This window comes from Stenella coeruleoalba (genome assembly GCF_951394435.1).
Source record: "Stenella coeruleoalba genome assembly, chromosome: 13".
In the NCBI taxonomy this organism is placed as follows: domain Eukaryota; kingdom Metazoa; phylum Chordata; class Mammalia; order Artiodactyla; family Delphinidae; genus Stenella; species Stenella coeruleoalba.
Window position 1 is genome coordinate 10,391,181 of NC_137159.1, and position 24,241 is coordinate 10,415,421.

Genomic DNA, 24,241 nt, shown 5'->3' on the forward strand with positions numbered 1-24,241 from the left:
TTCACAGTATATATATACACAGATCAAATCATCGTGTTGTACACCTTAAACTTCTACCATGTTATATGACAATTGTATCTTAATAAAACTGGAGGGAAAAAGAGGAGGGTGGCAGGGGCAGGAAGACAAGGGGGGCAGCTTTCAGGGGAGGGTGCCCGGGAGCCCTGAGGCTGCGTGCCTGCTTCAGCGCTAACTTACTGGGTGCTCAGGTGAGTCTCTTGGCCTCTCCAGCCTCCTGTTCTTCATCTGGAATGTCCCCGACCCCTCCCAGCACTGCCCCCAGGAGGGAGGAGTGAAGCTTGTTAGGTCTGGCTACTCATGCCTGGGCAACTAAGGGACTGAAGGGTCTGGTCAGATGACCATGACCATGACAGTGACCTGCACTTGGTGGTCAGAGGGCTCTGGCAGAAATGGCTTCCTTCCCAAGGGACTGAAAGTTGGTTTACTCTGTTAATCACAATTTGGGGAATGAAGACTTAATGGAAATAAAGAGGCATTTATTTGGGGTTTTTTAGGACTGCAGCCCAGGAGAGCCAGATTCAAGAAGCGCTTGAATCGTGTTCTGCTGGACGACAAAATGGAGAGCGCTTATAAAGGCAAAACCCGCAAGCCACAGTTAGTTACGAGTTGTTGATCAAGAGTTATAATTGGAGCCGGCAGGAGGTAAGGATCAGCTGGAGTCTGAAGTGATTGTATAGTTAGAAGGGGAACAGCCTTGAGACCACAGATGTTGTTTGAAAAACAACTGGTGTCCTTGGTTTGATATAGTTAAGAAGATGTTGAAGTTCTCAGTGGTGCAGGGACGTGTCTAAGATTCTCAGTGACTACCTGCCCTGTTTTGTATTCCTGAGTTGTGATTACTTCTGTATGATTTCAGTCTGTCATCAACTAGGTGGGGCTTTTTTTTTTTTAACATCTTTGTTGGAGTATAATTGCTTTCCAATGGTGTGTTTCTGCTTTATAACAGAGTGAATCAGTTATACATATACATATGTTCCCATATCTCTTCCCTCTGGCGTCTCCCTCCCTCCCACCCTCTCTATCCCACCCCTCTAGGCGGTCACAAAGCACCGAGCTGATCTCCCTGTGCCATGTGGCTGCATCCCACCAGCTATCCACTTCACGTTTGGCAGTGTATATATGTCTATGCCACTCTCTCTAGGTGGGGCTGTTTTAAAGTATGTCATGGCTGATTAAATGTTCAGTTCTGTGGGGAAAAGCAAAAGTGTCAGTCCGAGTTTCTGACAATGTCAGGAACATGGTTAATTAATAAACACAATGCCAATAACCATCATCTGCCCAGGTTAGAGACTTAGGATCATTCTAGACCTTTTCCTCCTTTATTCCCATGATGGTGAGCCCAGCTGACACTGCCTCAGCCTTCCTTGGTCCTAGGTGCTTACCTGAACCAAGTTCTTGAATCCTCCCAACAACCTGTGAGGCAGGATGAATATTCCCCTTCTGCAGGCAAGGGCCCTGAGGCTGAGAGGTCACACACGTGTGCAGGCTCAGGGTCCGTGTCCTCAGCCGCTGCCTTCCATGGGATCTCTGTTCACCAAAACCTGGTCAGGTCTATCCCACCTCCCCAGCCCAGCCTGTCTGCCGCTCTTCCCCCACCACCCCTGCTACTGCCCACACCCATAGCATCTCTCACCTGGAGAGCTGCCCCTGCCAACAGGTGCTCGCCTTCAGGGCCATGTCAGACTCTCCTGACCTCTGGACGCCTCCCCTCCCCCGCCCCACCTGGCTGGATCATTGTCCCGGCTCTGCCTGGGGAAGACTCCCTGCCTGCAGGTGTTCTCATATCAGACACGCTTCCTTGGCGGGTTGGGCTTCGGCCTGCGTTTCCTGAAAGTCCCTGTGTGTAGTCTGGAACCTTCTGTACCGTCTGTCAGCGTTGTGGGTTTGAAGGACTTGCTTGGCAGGTCTGTGCCCCCTGGTCCTGTGAGATGTGGCACATGACAGGTAACACTGGGGGCCGTGGAGCCAGACCCTTGGAACTCGAGTCACGCCTGCTTGCTCTGTGACCTTGGGTAAATCATTTAACCTCTCTTTCGCCTCAGAGTCCTCATCTAAACAGTATCCACCACATAGGGTTGTCATGAGGATTAAGTGAATAAGTAAAGCGCTTTAAGCAGCACTGAGCAGCCAGTGTTGTTGGCAAGGCTTCTCCCATCACGTCCCTGGGCACCTGCCTCCTACCAGGCTCTCCTTGACTACAAATGGGCTGAAGGACGTCTTGGAAGCTGAACTCCCCGCATGTATCAGACCTCTCTGGGTACCATCTCTAGAGCCTGGCACTGTGATTGTCCCAGATTACCTGTGAGAGAAGAGAGAGGGCACAGCTAGGAGCCCCAGCGCCTGCCTCCAGCACCCCAGTTCTTGGAGGCTGCTGAACAAGGCCCATGAGAACAAAGCCCATGAGTCATGCGGAGAGCGGGGAAAATCACTTTCAGTCTTCTTCTCAAGTCGTGTTATTCTAAATGCCCTGGGCGGATGCCCATGTGTGTAGGAGCACTCGGCCAGGCCAGAGGCACTTTGCCCCTCAGAGGCCCCATTGTGACCCCGGGAACAATCATCCCTTGTGTGGGCTTGAAGGCTGCACTGGCCCACGGCCCACGGGCCACGGCTGGCAGTGCAAAGCCTGTGTCTCTTTAAGGTCAGCATGGAGAGGCCCTAAATCCCGCACGTGGGCTGCTGCAGGGGCTCTGATAAGAGGTGCTTTTTAGAGTTCGGTTCGGGCATGTCGGTGAAGCCCAGCTCCTCTACGCTTTGTCCTCTCCAGGAGAAGGGCGGATCTGGTGGGACCCACTGGGAGCGCAGCAAGGGGTAGGGGCTCGGTTCCTGGAGGGGGACTACGTGTGATGAAGCCCCTCCCAGGCCGCCTGCCCTGCCCAGGGAAGGCCCTTAGGATGTGTCCCCAGAGCCCCCATAGAGCAAGGGGGCCACAGGCACTGAAGTCACAGGTAGAAGCACCCCGAATATCCTGGTGGGATTTGATCCACGGCAGCCTCTCCTTCTCTCCGTCCAGAGACGCACACCCTCAGCCAAGCTTGTAGTCACCACGGTTTGTTCTGTGCTGCAAGCTTTGCCTCTTGGTCACGTACAGACATTGACTTCTTACTCCTTTCTCAGGCCCGTGGAGGGACATAGCTCTTTGTTCTATGAACTTAGAGACATCCAGTTATTCACCTTCTTCACAAAGCGTCAGCTGGCCTGGGGGCCCTTTGGCTCTGTCGGGGCTGCAGCGTGGAGCCCGGCAGCTGCCTGGACAGGCCTGGCCATGACTTTGCAGCTCAGAGCAGCCCACCCCTTTCAGGAAGACAATGGTGCCCAGGACCTGGACTCGGCTGTGTGGCCTCCTGCAAGCCCTGCTAGCGGTCCGGGTCTGTCCCACATGCCCGGCTTCATCCCCCTCTGACGTCCTCCGCCCACTGATAGCAGGTCTACTACAAGGTCTTGTCTCACTGTCACTTCCTGAGAAGCAGCCAGAGAACAGACCCTCATGGGGACAGGTCTGGACACCTGAAGACAGTGAGTGAGCACAGGGCTTCAGGGACGGAAGAAGTTGGCCCCAGACCCAGCTCCAGTTCTCACCTGCTAAGTGAGTCTGTCTCCTTACCTGCACAAGGACAGTCATAGCTGTCTACTGTGGCCACTGGGAGGATGACAGGAGGCTCTCTACATGGGAGGTGCTTCCACAGTGTCTGACCCAAGCCAGGAGCTCCAAACATGGCAGCCAAGATGGTCACACAGTGCAAATTTGGGTGTTGGTGTGACCTGCCCTTTGGTCCAAGTCAGGGCCACCAAGCAGGCAACCTCTAAGGCATGTCCCACCTGCCCTTGGGGTGGCAGCCAGATGTGCCCCATAGGAGGTTCCCTTTTGCCCAAGACCCAGAGGCAGAGCTGAGGCATGCCAGCCACGAGAAGCTTTGGGGGGCAGACACCATCCCACACCTGGAGGGACCAATGGTCCCAGCACGCGGTAGGTGCTCAGTTGACGCCCAGTCTCTGTGATCGGAGGACCTTTCTGCTGTTGCCCAGCAGGCTTCTTCAATGCCCCCTTCCCCAGGCCACGTGGGTTCCTGGGAGCACTGCCCTTAGCAAGCAGCCCTGCCCACTGGCCAGAAGTTGTACCTGCGAACACTTCCTAAGTAGCTGGATGCAGATGGAGCTGAGCAGTGAGATGTACCGGCCGGGAGGCTGGACCAGGGTCTGCTGGGGGTGGGGAGAGGCGGGGTGGTCTGCATGAAGGAAAACAGGACCAGGAGAGGGCCTTTTTTGAGGCTGCCCACCCTTATTACACCCAAAGCAAGAGGAGGCAAATCGAATGCCCAGTGAAACTGCAAATTATAAAAATGACTCAGGATAGAAGGAATGAGAAGGTCATGTCAGAGAATCTTCTGCAAAGCTTGGGATTAATGAGGGTTTAGAATTAGACAGTTCCCAACTGAAAAAGGGAAAATAGAGAAAGAGCACATCAAATTTCCTTTAAAGAGGATAATTGAAAAAACACTGAGAAACGCTTGGGAAATTCGACTAAGCCTCTGGTTTCTTTTTTTTTTTGATGGGGTCGAATGTGAGCTTCTGTTAGCATCTTGGTGCGTGACGAAAAAATTGTAGACTTCCCTCAGTCAACACCTGGTAGCAAATTTTGTTAAACACGTGACAAACTTCCTATCATTTCTTAACTTGTATTTTTTCAGGATATAGCCCCAATCACCTTTTGCTCCTAATAATGTAAAATTTTACCTTAAATTTAAGTGGACTCAGTGAAAGTGGCCTTTTCTGGTACAATTACCCTGGGATAACAGCTCCTGAAGATACCACTGAGATCCAGTTTAGTCACAGGGTCCCCATGTTGGAAGGGGAGTAACACGTCCACTAGTCAGACCTCTGCTTGAGGCTTCAATCTTTGCTCTGCGTGCCCGCTAGCCAGCAGTCGTGCAGCCTCTGCATCTGCACCTCCACGCTGGAACGTGACCAGCTTTTGAGACACCTGTTCTGGCGTCCCAGCTCTAGAACATCATTACCTTCCTTTAATGAAGGATCATTTCGTAACGGGAGCGGAGTTTTCAGGATTCCTTGCTGAGTGCCCTCCTTCCTAATCATCCTTTCTCCTCCCGACCCAGACATCTCATACCTGAAAGGTAGCACTGCCACTTGTCATACTACTTCCTTTCACACTGTGGCCCGGTCCCCTTTCTCTCCAACAGTGTGGTCCAAGGAAATTCTAAAAACAGTTTCTTATCCACGTTCCTAATGGGAATAGAACATGGAAGATACTGCCCAGAACATTTCTGATCAACTTCATAGAGAGTGAGAAGAAACTTCTGCCCCTGTTTTCTTTTGGCTTAAGGATTTTCTAATTTAGCACGGACCCACCCCTCTGTTTTGTAGGAAAAAGAAGGGGTCACCCAGGCTGGTACTTGGTTAGTTTCCAGAGATGGCGAAGCCCTCTGACCTCCCTGGTTCCTGGGGAGGATGGGATACCCACGGTGGTCTCTCTGAGATGCAGTGGCTGGGCACACGGTCACCTGAACTGCCCTTTGATGCTGCCTCCAGAGATTTGGTCTAAACCAAGGATTCCTCAGAAAGCTGACATGATTGTGTTCTCTATGCTGGAGAATGAAAAAAAAAAAAAAACTGAAAAACACCCACATGAAAGTATTGAACATAAAGGTACTTTATAAAGTATTTCAAAGGTTTATCACATCCCACTGTGGACATCTGCAAGTATTTGTTGGGTGATTTTTATTCCCCATGACAGGTAGAATATTCTTGAAGACAGAGAAACTTGCTGCAAGATGGACACTCAAAAGAGCCGGAGGAAAATTCCAGTAGACGGTTCTCACGATCCGGTCCAGGAGTCAGCAGTCCAGTTTTGTGGTCTCTCAGATCACGTTCCTCACTTCCCACTCCCACTGCCCCCTTTCAAATAGGAAACGATCTTGGAAAGACAGCTCAGTACTCTGACATGAAGGTATATGGGAGAGTAAACCTCTTTCTTTACCCACTATCAGGAACATTTCTGCATTCTAAAGTGTTATGCTGGAAGGCGGGCTGGTCAGTTAATAACCCTCTTGGTTTTCAGCTAAAGTTCTGCTGCTGCTTTAGGAAGACTTCCATCTGATTAAAGAAAACACTGCATGGACCACGTACAGCAGAGTGACTACGAATGAAAACACCTGAAAGCAAGATAAGTGACAATTAATGGCCGTGCATGGGGAGAGGGAAAGGCATGGGCTGTGCACACTGGGGTCGCCACGTGCATGGCTTGCGATCGACAGCCCTTACGTCTGTGGACTGCCACTGCTTCCCATCACACACGCAGATATGCTTTCCTGCAGAGCCTAGGTGCGACCCAGAACGCCCTCAGCACAGACTCCAGGTGACCTAATGATATACTGAACTTGGTGTGCAAGGTCAACTATTTGCCGTCACACATCATCATATTGGTACCATCCAACTGGAAACGAGGGTCCTCAGAGACCCTTCAAGTGATGATTGAAGGGCTCTTCATGGAAAACTTCCTGCCTGCACACCGATAAGACCAGAGTCCACCAGCTGTGATCCCAGCGGCCTCGGCTAAGAGAGCCTGAACACATGGATTTGCCGCCTGGACGTGTTCAGACCCCGACCAGAATTTTATTCTAAGATTCTGAATTGCACAAGCATGGGCCAGGGAGCCAGGCCACAGGAAGTGAGGGACGGGGATGGAGAGGAGGGATTTTGAGCTTTTGGCAAAAGGAGGGAGCTTCCTGAGAAAGCTACTACTGGAAGCAGAGGCTGGGGAATGTGGCAAAAGGTCACTTTGTGCCCTGTCAAGGCTCTGACCTGCTGTTGTGCACCTGGGCACCATCTGTCCTATCACCCTGCTCTGGGTGGCCAGCCCTGAGGGCTGCCTGCTCCCAGGCAAATATCTGCACCTGGCTTGTGACCTTGGGTATAGGGTCAGGAGTTTCTAACCCAGGCATAACATCAGGGCGGCTACACTCCCGTGACTGTTGAAAATTCCCCTAAAATCAGCCGTAACTGTGCCTGCTCTTCCGCTGCCTCCACACCTGGGCGAACCCTCACCCTCACTGCCGGAGGCGGTAAGTAACCTGAGTTATTTAATAACCAAGGTAAGAAAATGTATCTGGGAATCAAATACCCTGTCTGAACGGAGCAGTCACACACGAGTGAGAAGCCCCTCGAAGACCCCCCTGTGCATCAGGAGGGAGCAGTGTATTGTGTCGGGGACTCCGAGCCCAACGGAGACCCTTGGCAGGAGCACCTCAGAAGTCCCCACAGGAACAGGAAACACTTACTTTAAAGGGGGGTCAAGAAATGGCACACGGAACATGGAGAGCCAGGGCCATGAATGGACATGAACTTAGGCCCTTAAAAACCCCTCTCCCTGAACAGCTGCCATTATTGCCCACCACAGTTAAGATCCAGAAACCTCTAGATTTCTCCAGAAATTTCCAGCTACTCTCAGGCAACTCTCACCAATCCCAGGGATCCCTCTGGTGCAGATTCTCTGCTGCCAGCCGAGGAAAGAGGGAGAAGCTCAGCTTTTGAGGCAAGTGAGGAGCCTCAGAGGGATGAGAGGAGGCCAGATGCTCCCAAAGGCCAGGGGTGTGCGGGAGGTCACATCCCCGGACTGCCGCAGCCCCGCCCCACCCTGAGACCATGGGAGGGGCATGTGGGTGTTGGGCAGGGTCTGGGGTTAAATCCTGAGCGTGTCGTCATGATCCCGTCTCCCATGTGCACGGACACAAACTGATGTTTTGAACAGAAAGGTGTGAGTTTGCATTGAACTGGGTTCATATTTCCCCCGGGGGGCTCCAGCCCAGCGTTTCCGTCCGCTGGCAACGTGTGGATTCCTGGTTCCAGCCCTGCTGACTTTGCCTGGGCCTCCTCATGGTTCTCCAGCTCAGCTCCCAGAGACGTGGGGACGTGATCCGTCGTGGCAGGGATAAATAGATGTTGGTACGGTCCTCAGTGGAGCACTAAACAGCACAGAGGACGAACCTCTGCATCCCCACCCAGCAGTGTGGAGGAGCCTCACGAACGGGAGGCGAAGAGAGAGAAGCCAGACACGGGAGAAGGCGCGTCACGCTCATGAGAATGCAAAGCAGGGGAAGTGGAACCTGAGCTGGAAACCAGGCCAGCGCTTATCCTCAGTCCAGGGGCCCAGTGACCGCAGCGGGACAAGAAGGGGCTGCTTGTCATGTTGTTTCTTAACCTGGATGCTTTGCTACACGGAGGGCTTGTGAACTATGAGTCATGGGTGCATTATGGGAATGCATCAGGTTGTACCCGTGCTTCCAGGTCACCTCCCTGGATGCCTGTTTATGCTGCATTTTGATGGAAAGTAAAAGGGAGAAGTCAGAATAGGGTAGAGCCTGGTAGAGCCCAGTGGTTCCCAACTAGATATCTGCCCAGTGGGCAGGTCATTCACTCCCCGCTCCTGCGTTGCTCAGTCAAGGGCTGGCCCACTACCCACATTCCATCTCCATTTCACTGCCCTCTTCTGCAGTAATTTTACAGAAACGATTGTCAAATGCCTGGCTGATGTCTGTTCAGAGACAAGACTTCTGGGCTTGGGATGGGGGAGGTGTGTGGGGGTTCTCTTGTGAGGGGGCGATGAAATAGTCATTTGAAGGTGACGGAGGAGGCAGATGACCAGTCTCCCAAGAGAGGGAAGAACACCCAAGGTGCTGCCTGGCTGTGCTCCTGGTTAGGAACCAGCCACCTTGGGAGATGAGCCCACACGGGGGAGGGTCCCACACGGTGGGACATTTGAGGGGATGCCAGGAACCAGGAGGTGGCCATGCTTACGGAACTGGAGAGCGGCTGGGAGCTGAGGGGAGTGTGTGGCTTCCCCAGGGAAGGGGGTGGGCCCCTGGGGACCAGCAGACAGGCTTTGAGGAGCTTTCCCCCAGACCCCTCCCTCTGGGGACAGGAAGGACACCCTCACCAACCCCCTTCCCAAAGCCCAACTGCGCCCACCCTGTGGGTTTTCTCTCAGCCTCTGCTCTACCCTTCCCAAAGAGAGGCGGGGGTGGCACAGATTTGGCACCTGGGGCGGACGTCTCGTGGTGTTTCATCACATCTGACCTTGGGTGACCCTGGGGCAGGTTGTGCACGCTCTTAAGGCCCTAGTTCTCCATCTGTGAAATGGGTATAACGGCACCTCCCTCCTAGCAGTGTCGTGAGGGGTAAGCAAGATTGTTCACAAGGGCCCAAGACAGTGCCAGGCCCCACGGTCATGTCTCCTCCCGCATCCGCCTCAAAGCCCAACCAGGCTTGGACCCCTGGGCAGTGCAGCACTGGCTGATGGCTGAGGGAGTCTGGGGCACATCATTTCCCTTTTCTGAGGCTTTGTTTCTTCAGAAATGAGGAGAAGGTTTATTTTATTCAAAATTTAGTGAACTAAAAAAATGCGGGAGGGCCCGGGCAGCCTTCCACTCAGAACCTTTTCAGTGGGAGCTGTGAACAGGGCAAATTGACTGGGGACTCACCACAGCAGCGATGTTTTCATGGTAATGTTTGTAGGTGAAGCCCACTTGCAGCTCGATGGCGGCCAAAGCTTCCAGGACAGAGGCACCAAAGTAAAACAGGGAGGCGATACAGTGGTAGGCTGCATCCTGCAGGGTGAGAAAAGGCCACTAGACAGGTGGGGCACCCAGATGTGGAGACGTGGGGCAGCTGTGGTCCCAGCAGGGCCTGTCCACCCCTCAGATGATGGGGGACCCACCCCAGGACCAGGTCCCCCGTCATCATCTGCTACTCCTTTGACACCCCCCAACCCAGCCCCCCTCCTCAGAGACATTGATTAACCAGAGCGGCCGAGCTGAGTTATCTCACTGGTTTGGGGCCAGAGTAAGGACTTTGATGGAGGAAGGATACTGCTCTCCCTTGAGGTGGGATCTAGTAAGGGGTGGGGAGGTGGCCCTTTGGGATTGGTAGAAATTGGTTCTGGACCTGAGAAGTGTCAGCTGCAGTCACAGTCCCCAGTTCGGGTGTGGCCTTGGTGGCCAATACAGAGTGAGAGGCTCAGGCCGTTTTCACTGTTGTGGTGTTGTTAGCTTTTTCTTGGGGGGAGCCAGGGATTGGGGCTCCAGGTATGTTTTAAAAGCAGAAAAGCGCTAGAACAGGTTTTTGAGTAGTTACGATTTGGAGGTGGTTTCTAAGGTCTAGGTTGGAGGCCCTTTGAGACTAAGAGGCCTGGCTAACAGCCCCACCCGCTTCCAGGGGAGGTAAGGGCAGGTGGCCCACGTGTAAGTTTACCCCCTTCATGGGCCTCAAAGCAGAATTCATGTGCAAGAGCGATCATAGGCCTTCCCTCTTCCTGGGCCAAGTCCCTCTCTGGTGACCCTGCTCTAGAAGGTGGTGACTGAGAGCTGGGCAGTGAGCGTGGCCTCACGCTGGGCAGCCAGGACCAGCCCCCAGCACCCTGTCCCCTCCCCCGAAATGGAAGCCAGCCCTTCTGGGTGGTGGGAGATGCCAGCTGGCCCCTGGCAGGTGCAGGAGGTACAGGCAGGGTTGTTGGGCTGCCGGTTTGCATGAAAAGGGTGTTCACCCGGGAGAAAGCAGAGCAGGCCCGCAGAGGATCAGGCGGTGACAGTGACAGTCCGCTTCTGCCTTTCACCTCTGCCCGACCTCCTGCGGCGGGGAGCCCTGGGCTGCTATGGGCAGCTCGGATCTGAGGGCCTGCCCGGCTCAGCCTTGGCGCATGGGTGGGAGACGTGTACGGGGCACCTCACCCAGCACCGGCCAAGCCAACCTGCCAGGGGCGACGCTCCGATGCCGCACCCCACCCCCACCCCACCCCCACCTCAAACATCGCAGGACCGGGACTCACCAGGGTGATCCAGGAAGTTCTGCTGCCGTGGGCACCAATTAGGTACAGGAAGAGCAGTAGAGTGGTGGCTATGAAGCAAGACACAGACGTGAACATGACCCAGCCCTGGATCAGTGGGATGGGCACATGGGACGAGGCAATCAGGATCCACACCAGCCCCCCAAAGACCTGCAGAGGGAGGGAGAGGAGGGGTGAGGGTCAGACCGGGAGAGCCCACACCCAGGCAGGACCAGACCCAGAGGTCACGCTGGGGAACCGGGGGCACTCTATAAATGGTAACTCAGTCAATCCTCACAACATCCCTGGGAGTGTGGTACTGACCCATTTGTGAGATGGGGAGACAGAGGCACCTTTGAATTAAACATTTGTTATCCCCCCCCCCAAAAAAAAATGTGTTATCCCTAGAAAGGACTTAGGCCATCCAGTGTTTTTTAGTAGAAGGGCAAACTCTGAGATTATATCCTTCCTAGTATTTTTTATAGACAAATATCCTTTTTGTTTTGTTTTGGCCACGCTGCACGGCTTGTGGCCCAAGGCTTGAACCCGGGGCCATGTCAGTGAGAGCACTGAGTCCTAACCACTGCACCACCAGGAAACTCCCCCAAATATTCTTTCTTTTATAAAATGGTAGTGGCCAGCTGATTCTTTTGGTCTTTACTTGGCAAAACAAATTAGCCATACTATATCATTAGGATTTAAGAAAAAAACTTGACCTTTAAATCCCCAAGTCCCAGAAGTTCTCTGACTTTTGGAGATGGGGTTGGAGTGGGGAGGGCCCAGGTCAGCCTGGTCTCCTCAGAGGTGGGAGAAGCGTTCCTCCCCCTGTCATTATCCAGAAGACATCCCACTTGGTGTCCTCAGGGTCAGGGAGCCCCATGTTTTCAAGAGAAGCATAAGGACAGACTTGGGGTTCATAATCTCAATGGTATAGTCCGGCTCCCCCTGTGGACAAGGTACAACCCAAGCTGGGATTTCCTGTACTTGTCTTCCGTTCTCCTTGTCCCTCTCCATCCCAGTGAAGTCACCTCAGCCTCCTCCGCCGACCCCATCCAGAGAAGGACTGGGCTGGGACACGGGTGGAGATAGTCACAGGGTCCAAGGTACTGCAGAGCTTAGCGCCATCCTCCTGAGGGTCTGGGGGCTGAGGACGGGCTGCCCTCCTAGCCCTGCATTCCCTGGGGTGTAAATGCATGTGGTACCCTGACCTTGTCTCCCTGCACCTGCTGCCCACTTGCTGGGTAAGAGATAGCACTTCCCCAGGTGTTCTCTGAGCCTCTTAGCTGAGAAGCTTCAGGTGACCATCACATTTGGGTAGGAAAATCAGTGCAGTGAAGAATCTGGAGTTATCAAAACCAAGTTGGGTCTGATGAATCATATGTGGGCATCTCTGATCAGAAAATTCCTCTACTGATGACTGAGAGGCAGTGGGACACACTTCCCAACTTACAATAAGTGGAGCAAAATCGATTAAATAAAAATCCTCAGACTGCTGTAGAGTAAGAGGTGTGTAGACTCACCCATAGTTGCCTTTAAGATCAAACACATTGCCGGGACTTTTTCATAAGGGACGCTTAACAAAAGGATGTGATCGTGCCGATGGCCGAGACAGACTTGGCTTTAGAAGGCACGGAGTGTGGCATGGAGAAGAGGGTGGAACTGGCTTGCCCATCTTGGGAGCAGAGGGCTGCTGGCACACGGCGTGAGAGGGCCTCTCCGCCGCATCTGCTGGAGGATGCTGTAGCCCGTGGTTCCACCTGTCGGGCCCCGGCTTCCTCCACTGTAAATGGCACCTGGCAGCTCACTCCACACGTTGCCGGCTGGTGCGAACCGCGTGAGTGTGAAGCTTCTGGCCCTGTGCCCCCTCACCACCCAACAGCAGAGGGAAGTCTGCTCACTCAGGATGCCGGCAGCCCAGTGCAGACAGACGTAGAGTCAGCCAGTGAGCGCAGGACGATTGGGCAAGGCAGTCCCGACTGGGACACGGCCCCAACTGAGTCTTGAAGGGAGAGGTGGACTTAGGCCAGAAGGTCAGGACGAGGCTTTCCAGGGGAGGAAAGGGTACATGCCAAGCCCAAAGGATGCTGCAGCAGCAGTGAGGGCTTGGGAAGGCCGTGAGCTGGCACGAGGTTGGGGAACAAGGAGGGGCAGGGAGTGCGGCTTGAGGAAGGGTGACCTTCACACAGGACTGATCGTTGGGCCACCTCAAAGGCGTGCCAGGCCCTGCTCAGTGGAAAGCCGAGATTCAGCATGAATCACGGGGCAAAGCCAGTGCCTGCCTCACTCCACCTACAAAGTTTGCAGAGAGCAAACAGAGCAAGTACAGTACCCACACCTAGGAGATAAGGCATCCCAGGCAGGGAGCGTCCACTGCACCCTGGCCTCAGAGCCCTGCTGGCCAAATATTTGTCCAGAGCAAAGGGGTAGGTGAGGGTTCAAGCACTTCCCTTCCTAAAGAGAGCCCGGAGGGGCTCCCAGCTCTCAGGAAGCACGCTGAGAGGCAATCGTTTTGACACATCAGTTACACAGGTGGAGGCATGGCCCCAGTTTCCGTTCATCTCCGTCAACAGGCCAGATTCCCACCACCCTCACCTGCGCCCAGGTCACCGTCTTGCATAACATCTCTTAGCTGAGTGGCCCGAGAGTCACCAGACTTGAGCTCGCTCTCTGGGTCCCAGATCCCCACGCTAGAAAACGGGGGTGGGGCCTGGACTAGGGCTCAGTGGTCCTCAGCCCTCACTCTGCACTGGAATCGCCTGGGTCACCTCGAAAACCCCAGTGCCCAGGTCTCATGCCAAGGAGAGAAGCAGAGTGATAGGACAAGAAGCAAACATCCCAGGCTCTTTGCCAAAGGCTTTGGAGTATGTTTCCATAACACAAGCGGTCCATGGATGGAGTTTTGGTAACTCCTGTCAAACAAGGAGAAATGGTTCCTGTCTCCAACGTCCAGCAATGCCGGCCAAGAGGCCTCTCCAGTTCCTCACTGGCTCTGATCCAAAGTTTCCTTTCCTCTCCTTAAGCCTCCATCCCTGTCTTGCTCTGAACGTGAGAGTCGCTCGTCCTTGGGTGTCCTCTAGACACGGGGACACAGTCTCAGTATCGATGAATGGGGTGGAGCTGGGGATCTGAGGCCTCTACCCACCCTGGTGTTTCAGGCCTGGAAACCGCCCATCTTTCATTCAGTGTGCCTGTGGAGGCTGAGCAGAGGTGAAGTTCTGTAAGAACCAAGGATATCGTACAAATCCAGACAAAAAGTTTCCAAAGACTTAAAAAAGTTTTAATCTGCGGTCTACCCCATCACATGATTTTTGTGAAAACAATTGCCTCAGGAGATGGTCTTGGGGAAGGTCTCACGTGAACTCAAGAGTAGGTTCTTTCTTTTCTTTTCTGAATTAATGCAGAGGAGGCAGGCCAGGGTGGTTAAGGGTATAGACTTCAGAATTACTGAATCTGAATCAGCTCTGCCACATTTTGCTGGGTCACTGGCTGTCTCTGGGCAGGTTACTTCCTCTCTGGTCCCTATCTGAAAAATAGTGATAGCAGTAGTGCCCACCCAATGGGACCGGGGTGAAATGAGTTTATATCTACAGGTGCCTGGCACACGGCGAGTGCTCTAAGTACTTGTTGTCATAACTGTTGTACGATGGGGCGAAGCCTCTCCTGTAACCACGTGAAAACCCCAGTAGGTCAAGATCTCAACTTGCACAATTATCCCCCCCCCCAGACCTTGTGGGGACCCAGAATTTTAAAATAACTTCAGAAGCATCAAAAAGAGAAAAACCTAAAATCTCCCAGAAATCAAAAGCTGAGGAAAATGTGTCTGCCTCTGCCGAAGGGAACACAAAGGACATAAAAATATGCGAAAGCCTTCCTTCCAACAATGAGCTCCGGTTACAGAAGTGGGAAAAGGACTCCTCCGGCACATTCTTGAGATTGGTAGGGTGTCTCCATTGCTTGTGCAGGGCTGAGAGCTCTGGGTCCACAATTGTCCAGTGTTTTTGTGGCAGGACTTGGATCATGGAGTTCAAGGCAGAAGAATCGCTCAAATTCTCTGAATATTTTTCTGGGGCTCATTTTACTCTGTCAGGGTCACCACAAGCAGGCAGTCTTCCCATAACAAGGCAAGACGTGACCCAAGGAGGACGTCCACGTGGGGCTGTTCACACACACACCCGGTAGTAAGTCCCTCGGGGCCCAGTGTCAGAATTCCCAAGCTCCGAGGGCACGGTGTGGTCTTGAAGGGCACATGTATGTGAACAGGAGCTTGTGCCCTGAACTCTTGAGAAGGAAACTGGCCACAGAACACAGGTGGCGCACCCAGCCCTGAGCAGTCCTGCTACTTCGGTCAGGTGGGCAAAAACCACCTCCCCAGGAGGGAGACGAGAGATGGACACACCAATGAGACTTGTCCCGGCTGCCGAGAGCTCCGAGCCCTTAGGTGCTCTCCCAAGGCCACCAGGAAGAGCGACTCCAGTTTGTGTTTCTGGAAGTGTCTCTATCCACTGAACTCTTTTGGCAGTCAGGGGTCACTGCAATGCTGGGAGGGCCTATGCAGGTGACTTGGGCAGTAGAGTAACGATGTTCCAGGAGAAGCAGCAGTCCCAGCTCTGAGCCTTGGTTGACTAAAACAAGCAGTCGTTCCGTGAGTTAGAGCAGAGGGTGTTTTCTTGTGCGTGTGTGTCTGGAGGCTGAGCTACTGCAGGGAAGGGAATAGGCACCAGGTCAAGAGGACTTAAGCAACAGGCAGCAGGAGAGTATAGAGAGAGGGAGGTCAGAGCACTGAAATCTTCCCCAAGACCCACGAAAAGGGGTCTGAGGGGGAGGCTGGGGGCTCTTCCTGTTCTGAAAAGCAGAGACAGCAGGAAGCAAACGCTAGTTCTCATATGAGCCCCACCACCCTTGTATGGAGGAGCTGGGCTCCCAGCAAGTAAGGAAAGCCTTCCTTCACCTGCTCACTTACTCAGCCACCCATTCATTCATTCATTCACGTATGCATTTAACAGATACTGAGAGGAAATGGCAGCACTGGGGGCAGGTATGTCCAGGGAGACAGACTTTATTCAAAGACACACCAGTAAATGGAGCCCATCTCGCCCGTCCTGGCCTCTCTCCTCCAGTCTTGCTGCCGAGTCCCACTCAAGCAGCTCTGGGGCCTCCAAGGGCAGAGGCAGGTCCTGGTGAGTGTCAGGGCCCCAGGGAGGGTGACCAGCTGAACACCTCTGCCAAGGAGAGGGAAAGAGCCCAGAAATTTGCACAGCGTCCTCTCCTTGGACCGCATGGAGGTATCTGGGGCAGGTCAGAGATTCTCTCTGTGGGGACCCTCTCCCCCTCTGCCAACTGAGGAGTCTGACCTCTGAGTCTATTCCCATGGTGAACGCCAGGAATGCCGCTGAGGCTTCGTGACTCAGTTTACCTATGCCAGGTGCTCTGCCCTCCTGGTCCCATTGTCAGCAGGCTCCTTCCTTCTGGGGAACCATCATTACATGACCATCCCAATATAGACTTAGATAATGTCCCTTTAATCTGAGGGTGAGACCAGGACTCAGGGGACCTTGAGTCTGTTTGTGAAGAGGAGGATAGAGGTCTGGGATTCAAAAAGACAGGGTGTGGGTTCACGTCTGTAGTTGATATTAACAGGGTGAGTGTGGACTGGGAAGTGGCCCCCCGTCCAGGCCTGAGTCCCTCTTCCCTCAGGTGAGTACCCACCCCGCCTCTCTCCATAGCACTGGTCATTAGCATGTGGGGGTACGTCTCCCCCTTCCCCCCGTCCCTCTCTTTCTGCCCCCTCCCCTCCCAGCCTGACTGTATTCTAATAGGAACCAAGGCTCCAGTGTGGAATTTCAGGTCAGCTGAGACTGGCCGTGTGGCCCTTTTTCTCACTGCACATGCACATCAATGTGTGATGGCTGGTGCCAAGGCTTTTCTTTTAGTTCCTACGTGTATGTTCCAGGTCCTAGGACCTTGGTGTATTAAAATGATTCAACACAAGGGTTGTTTTGCCCCAGCATGAACAGAATATTTTTCACATGGTGGGAGGGACAGAGAATCAAGGCCACTACATTCCCCTAGGAAGTAGTTATGCCACTAGAAGCTACCCATCCAGAAGCTACCAGGAACCACGGCTTCCCACCAGAATGCAGAAGACAGGTCAGAGCCTCACAATGCAGAGAGTACCAGGGCCCTGCTGCGTGCTCTGAGGAATAATCTGGAACCCGTGAGGAGTTGGCCCACACCTACCCAAGGCATCAGTGCTTCAGGGACCAGGGCTGTCATTCACCTGCTGTCCTCACATTCATGCGCATCCGGAGAGAGCACCTGCTGGGGCCTCTCATCAGTGCCTGACCCTGGTGGCCTCTGGTCCAAAGCACCAAGTCCAGGGACCTATACTTGAGAGCCAAGAAGAAGCGCAGCTGGGCTTGTATCAGGGGTGGAAGCCAGGGCTCAGCACGGAATCCAGGGGGAGTCAGTCCCCAGCCCCCATCCAGGTCCAGACTGGCTGGCCCCATCCTGCCTGGAGGCAGGCCCCAGGTGGCCCAGTTCCCATACCCAGCCCTTCCCTCAGATAAAGTGTCCTGAGTCCAGAGCAAAGCCAAGCTATTCCTTGGGTAAAGAAGATGTGGTACATATATACAATAGAATACTACACAGCCATTAAAAAGAGCGAAAGAATGCCATTTGCAGCAACATGGATGCAACTAGAGATTGTCATACTAAGTGAAGTAAGTCAGAAAGAGAAAGACAAATACCATATGATGTCACTTACATGTGGAACCTAAAATAGGGCACAATGAACCTATCTACAAAGCAGAAAAAGACTTATAGACATAAAGAATAGACCTGTGGTTGCCAAGGGGGAGGAAGGGAGAGGGATGGACTGGGAACTTGGGGTTGGTAGATGCAAACCATTACATTTAGAATGGATAGACCACGAGGTCCTACCGTATAGCACAGGAAGCTATACCCAGTCTCCTGGGATGAACCATAGTGGAAAAGAATATTTTAAAAAAGAATGTCTGTATGTGTATAACTGAGTCACTCTGCTGTACAGCAGAGATTGGCCCAACGTAAATCAACTATCCTTCAATTAAAAACAAACAAACAAACAAAAAACACAAGCTATTCCTAAGGCTCTGCAGAACCAGCCTTGGCTGGCAGCACAGCACACGTCCCCAACGCGCCCTGGCAGCCAGCATGGAGGGAGTGGGTACAACAGCCACCCTTTGTCCTGGCCTGACTTGAGTGTGAGCTGTGCCTTGCAGGGGCATCTGGAACCCGCCTACTCTCTTCTGAAAGCACTCGGACAGAGAGGGGGGCCCATCTGCGTCGAGTTGCGGGTGACCTATGGAAAGCGTAAAAGCAATCTTTTTCAAGGCAGCTTGGTTGTGACGACATACGCATGAGGATCCCGGAGCTGAGCTGCGTCATCACGCTTAGCGGTTTCCAGAGAACAGCTCAGTCACTGACTTCGGATCAAAGCAGGCCTCCCATTCTTGAAAACCTGGAAAAGTCACTTCTCAGCTCCAAGGACAAACCCCTGAGAGACCTCTACCTATAATTCTTCCCCTCCCTTTAGAGAAGAGGAAAGGAGAAAACCCAGCAGTACCCTTACCTCCTTCTAAACAGCTCCAGGGAGGGGCCTGCAACACGAGGAGAGACACAGGGCCAGGAGTCAGTGGGCACAGCCAGGGAAGGGAGGCTCTGCCACCGTCCTGCGCTGGCAGCAGGGCCGGCCCGCACTCTCTGGTGACTGTAGGAGAGGTCCCTGGCTGGGGCAGCAGGACTGTTTCCCCAGGAGCAGAGAGGGTGCTTCCGCCGAGCCCAGGAGAACCTCAGGGCACCTGGCTTCTTGCCCAAGCCTTTCACTGAGAGCCATCTCCAGTATCGTGTCGCCCATTTAACGTTGAGGGGTAGACTGGCCTCCCGTCGACCACTCCAAACCTAGCTGGATGATGCGGGCCGTGCAGTGCTTATCAAATGCAGATTCTTGGGCCGGCCCAGGACCTAGCGACTCAGGACCTCCAGGGTGTTTTTGACAATAAGGCCTAGGCAGCTGTGAGCTCCCCAGTGGCTCCGAGCTGTCCCTTCACTCCCTTGGGGGGAGAAGAGGGAACCAGGCCTTGCCCAGGGCTGCCAGGTGGGCAGTGGGGTCCCTTCTGCTGTAGACGGAAGTTCATCGTGGGTGTTTGGGTGAATGCAGGACCCTGCGAGAGCTCTGCTGTCACTGCAAGAAGTACCACTGGAGATGGAGGTACCAGGCGAGCTGCCTCCCCTCTCTGAGCCTCAGTTTCCCCCCACCTCTTGAAAACTATGTTTCTGTGATTCTATATCTCTCATCTCCTAGGGGTCCTCATGCTGCCTTCCCAGTGTAGCCAGAACGTGGACCACCCGTCAGAAAAGTGCTTTGTCATCCTGCCCCCCCCCCCCCAGTCCCAGGATTTTTCTGGTCACTCTCAAATAATAAAAAGTCCCCAGTCACTTTGGGTCCTAGAAGCAGTCTCATTTCAGTAACTACTATGTCCAGTTCACTGTAAGAATCGACACTGCCAGCTGATTCCGGGTGGCTTCCAACTCCCACCCCCGCCCCCCAAAGGGCACACTCTGAGGTGCGCACACTCTTTCCAAAGAAATGTTCTCTCAAGGTCCAGCCATTCTATCAGCGGCTCCATCTCTAGCAGGCTGGGGAAGAGGCAGTTGGGTTAAAGATTATTACATAACCTGTTTTCAGGTATCCCCTTCACAAGTTTCGAAAGGGAGGCGTCTCTCCCGGCACTTGGGGAGACCAGAGTTGGCCAGAGCTGAGACAAAAAACATCCTATGTTAACATCCCATTTTCTGAACATGTCCCAAGTGTCCCGAAGCCCCTGGCTTAGAGGGAAGACGAGGATGGGGAGACAGAGCCTTGGCTCCAAAAGGAAAAATGTCCTTGGGTGGCAGTGCGGGAACAGACCAGAAGCAAAGCCCTAGGCGGAGTTGTTGTGGGAGGGGGGACACTGGGCGTTCCACCTGCACCTGAATGGGGGTACACCTGTGACCCCACCGCCTGCAACAGCGGCATGGCCTCTGCGGCTCTGGGGTGCTCACGGGGGCAGGGTCACACCACCTGGTTGGGCCTGCCTTCCCCTTCCCGTGAAGACCCTGCAACTCTCAGAAGTCAGGAGCTCAGGGGTAGGGGTGCAGGGCCAGAGTTGAGCTGCCCTGCGCCAGCCCGAGCTACCAGCCTTCCCTGCTCTGTGGGCATGTCTTGGGAGCTGGGCAGAGCTCCACCCTCAGTCCTGGAGGCTGAAAGTTTGGCATCTGCACCTCCCAGGCTATTGGGAGGTCAGGCATGAGAATACAGACTGGGAGTAATCAACGACTCGCTGGACCACAGAGTTAAAAAATAATCAAGCATTTCACACCCTCTGGACTAGCAGAAAATTACAAAGTCTGACTCTACCAAGTGTGGCAGGATGAGGAACAATGGAGACTTTCGTAAGCCGCTGGTGGGGTCAGGAAGTTATACAATATGGGGACCCTCTTTACGAAAGCACGCAGAGTGAGTCAGAGTCTTGGAAGGGTCCTGAGCAAGCGGGGGTCCTGAGCTTAATTAAGCTTCATCAGCTTCCTGGAAACTTCACTTCTGGCTGTGTACGTTGTAACCCTTTTGGACATCAGTGTGCTAACATCTGGGAAAACAAGGGTGTGCATTCCCTATGACCCAGCAAGTCAAATCTCTGTGTGTTCCCACAAGAAATTCCCAAAAGTAAAGAGGCAAATACAAGGATGTTCTTTGGCGGTTCCAGCTGCGCTATCAAAATGCAACACGTTGGAAATTGCCCAAGCGTCCATCAACAGAAGACTGAATAAACAGTGTCAACATGTATAAAGCTCAGAACAAGGTTGCACGAAAAGCATGTTGCAGAAGGATGTGTACGGGGTGACAGTACTTTCAGAAAGCGAGAAAAAATATACAACCACACCGTGTGTAGTCATGGGTAGTTAGGTGTGCAGTAAAGGTCTCATCTTGAACACACATTCAGCCCAGGGGTCGTCCTGAGGCTGGAGTGAGGAGAGATAAGGTAAGATCATAGCAAAATACCCAGGGGGCTTAGATGTCCTCTGAAAGCCCCATTTCCTTAATACTGAGAGTAAATAAGGCAAAATACTAAGATTTGACAGAGTTGAGTGTTAATTACATGGATGCCTATTAAAGTATATATACTTTTCTGTCATTTTTGAAATAGTTCTTACTTGAAAAAATTTGATTTGAAGTTGGTACAACAGAAAACTAACCATTTAAAATGGACCAGTTCGATGGCATTTAATACACTCACGATGTGGTGCAACCATCACCGCTAACTCCAAGACCTTTTCATCACCCTGGAAGAAAAGCCCATACCCATTAAGCTGCTCCCAATTTCCCTCTCCTCTCGGCCCCTGGCAAACCACCAATTTGTGTTCTGTCTCTATAGACTTACCCATTCTGGACGTTTCAGATAAATGCAGTCATACGCTACGTAACCTTTTGTGCCTGGCTTCTTTTACTTAGAACAGTGTTTCAGTGTTTATCAACCTGTATCAGTACTTCATTCCTTTCTACAGCTGAATAATATTCTGTTGCATGGAATATTACAGCTTGCTTATCCATTCACCCGTTGATGGGACATTTGGGCTGTTTCCACCTGTTGATTATTGTGCCACACATGTTCATGTACCTGTTCAGGTCAGGGCAAGAGGAGGAGGGTGTGCGAGAGTCTTTTGCATGAAGCCCGATTAACACACTTAAAAAAAATATTTATTTATTTGACCATGCCGTGTGGCTTGCGGGATCTTAGTTCCCCAGCCAGGGATTGAACCCGGGCCCCTGGCAGTGGAAGCACAGAGTCCTAACCACCGGACTGCCAGGGAATTCTCAACACACTTTCTTATGATTCTTGTTATAATGCTCCCCAAACAGCTACAAAGGCAGAGTAAAAAACTCATTAGGGCAACTCAAGAGATACGAGCAAGTCATTTTGTTGCTTAAAAATCTCTCTGCCCCATCTCACCTCCAGCCATCATCACTTACAGTCACCAAATGCTGCCTTTGTAAGTACAGTAGCCTCTGAAGAAACCACCTGTTACTCATTTTCAGGCTAAGTGCTACTGGAAGCGCAGAGATGAGCCATTTGGGGAAGGAATGTTCCAGTGACTGCAAGCCCCTTCCACTCTGGGCCTGGGTGTCCCTACCTATAAATGGTGTGGCTCAGCGTAGAGGTGTCCAGGGTGTCTCCTAGATGTCACTTCCTTGATATGGTACCATCAAGCAAACTTAACCCCCGCTTCCCTTTCCCCCAACCCTCCATGGATGACAGAACCTGATCCCTTTGTTGTTCACACCCTCCCTGACCGTCAGGAGATAAGAAGCTGGGGTCCCGTTTTTAAACAGGCTTGGACGTTTTCTTTTCCAGCTGACTCTCCAGGCAGCCACTTCTGCGGTGGGGACGCAGGGAAAGGAGTCTCGGAGCCCGTGGAACGGCACCCACAGAAGAAATACCGCACCCGCTCCCCCCACCCCCTTAGGTGAGGCCCTGGGGCCCTGGGGAGTTTAGGCTGAAGGCGGGTCTGAAGCCTCCCGGCAGTGAGCACTTTACAGGAGCCCAGAGTAGGAAGTGCTCTCCTGCAGCCGTGCGAGGCTGTGCGGCTCCAGTGTAAGGAGGGACCAGCCGCGGTGCAGAGGTCTACAGACCGCTCAAAGTCAGCCAAGGCCGGGGACGGCTCTCACAGGTCCCTCTCCCCTCGCACACCCCACACTGGGCACCATGGCTGTGGCGGAGCAAACGACAGCGTGTTTTATTAGTTCCAGATCAAAGTTGTCGCAAATACCTTCACCAGAGACGTTCAAGAGAAAATAATCCGGATTCGGCTCCTCCTATGACACCAACCCAATCTCCACAGTTCGCTTGGTAATCCTCAGGTTTCTTTTGATGATTTTTAAATTTTGAAGCAAAATCCTAACCCTGGAAAGAGCTGGGCCCCTCTACAGGGACGTCGCTCTCCAATAAGGGCTTCCTCTGCTCGGCCCATGGGAGGCAGGTCGGGAGCGCAGCATCGAAACCGGCGCGCAAAGAGTGGACCGGGGCCGGCTTCGGATATCTGACCCGTGTTGCGAGTTCGTTTTTTCCACCTAAGTCTTGGAGACGGTTTCCCCATGGCCGTTAGCTAGAAGGGGCCAAAGTATTACTGCGGGGTGGGCGTGCGGGAGAGTCTTTCCTCCCCGGGCCCGGCTACCGAGGCTCAGGGACCCTCGCTGCTTGCGGATCAGTCGGCGCGCTGTGCGGATCCCCCAGGAGAGTGCGCGGCACGACCCATCCCATCCCGCCCTCCCCGGCGCGGGCGCGGGGCGCGCCAGCCACTCACAAACTCGAAGATGAAGAGCAGGTCCGGCAAGGTGATGAAGACCGCGAAGCCGCTAGGCAGGCTGCTGCCACCCGACGCCGCTGAGGGGGCCATGCTGGTGGGCTGGCGACGGCCTCGGAACAGGACGCGCGCAGCTCTGGCTCTGCGCTGAGCGCTCGCTTGCCCGGCGGAGCTCAGTGGCCAGGGCGCCCCCGCGCGCGGGTTAAGAGCAGGGGCGCCCCTGACGAAGAGGGAGGAGCCCCGGCCGCCGCCCGGCCCCCGCCCTAGACTGAGGGGCACCCCAAGGGACCTGCCCAGCGCCAAGGGCGCAGCCCTGAACCACCCTGAGGTTGGGGCGGGGGTTTGACTCCTGATTCCCACGTCTGGGCGCCACCTCCCATCCGGAGCCAAAGCTACCGCGGTGAGGCGCTTCGCACACTTCGCACACTTTGCACTCTGCAGGTGATCGCCATTTCTTAAGAATGATCACCATCAACCACTATTCCCCCCAAACTCTCCACCGTGGCACCCCTCGGGTCACCACTGCTCGAACTGTTCTAAGTTGGAGCTCTTTCATCTTTCTGCTGGGTTAGTTAATACGCGTGACCTCTGGGTCCAGGCTCATCGTGAGACCAGTTCCCTGCCCTGCAGAGGCGGTGCTGAGACCAGCTCCGGCCACCCATTCCTTCTCCCTGCACCCTCAGAGCCCGGAGCCCGGAACGCTGCACCCCGGTCCGCATCACTCTGTGGTGGAGCTGCCGGGCGATGGACTAAGGACAGTCACAGCTGCCTCGGACCTTGGAGGGTGGAGGGGAGCCAGCATTGCTGAGGGCCTACTAAGTGTCCAGCACTGCCATAGGCTCTTTGCACACATGACCTCATTTAATCCCACAGAGCCTTTCCAGTAGGTGTCACCCCACCTACAGGCTCAGAGTGGGGAAGGAACATGCCCAGGCCACATGGAGGGCAACTGGGCCTCTTGACTCTAGAAGGCAGACTGTCCCACCGCCTCCGTGCCCCCGGCATAAAATC

The 24,241-nt window shown here is 53.7% G+C and overlaps 1 protein-coding gene across 1 annotated transcript; it reads right to left on the reverse strand.

Moving 5' to 3' along the window:
• Nucleotides 1-5,469: 5,469 nt before the first annotated feature.
• MAL (mal, T cell differentiation protein (MAL blood group)) lies at nt 5,470-23,478 on the reverse strand. Its single transcript, XM_079941015.1, has 4 exons — nt 23,231-23,478; nt 10,856-11,023; nt 9,513-9,638; nt 5,470-6,188 (listed from the first exon to the last, which is right to left on the reverse strand). Exons 1-4 carry the CDS (start codon nt 23,321-23,323, stop codon nt 6,114-6,116), a joined length of 462 nt encoding a protein of 153 aa, XP_079797141.1. The 5' UTR covers nt 23,324-23,478; the 3' UTR covers nt 5,470-6,113.
• Nucleotides 23,479-24,241: the final 763 nt, after the last annotated feature.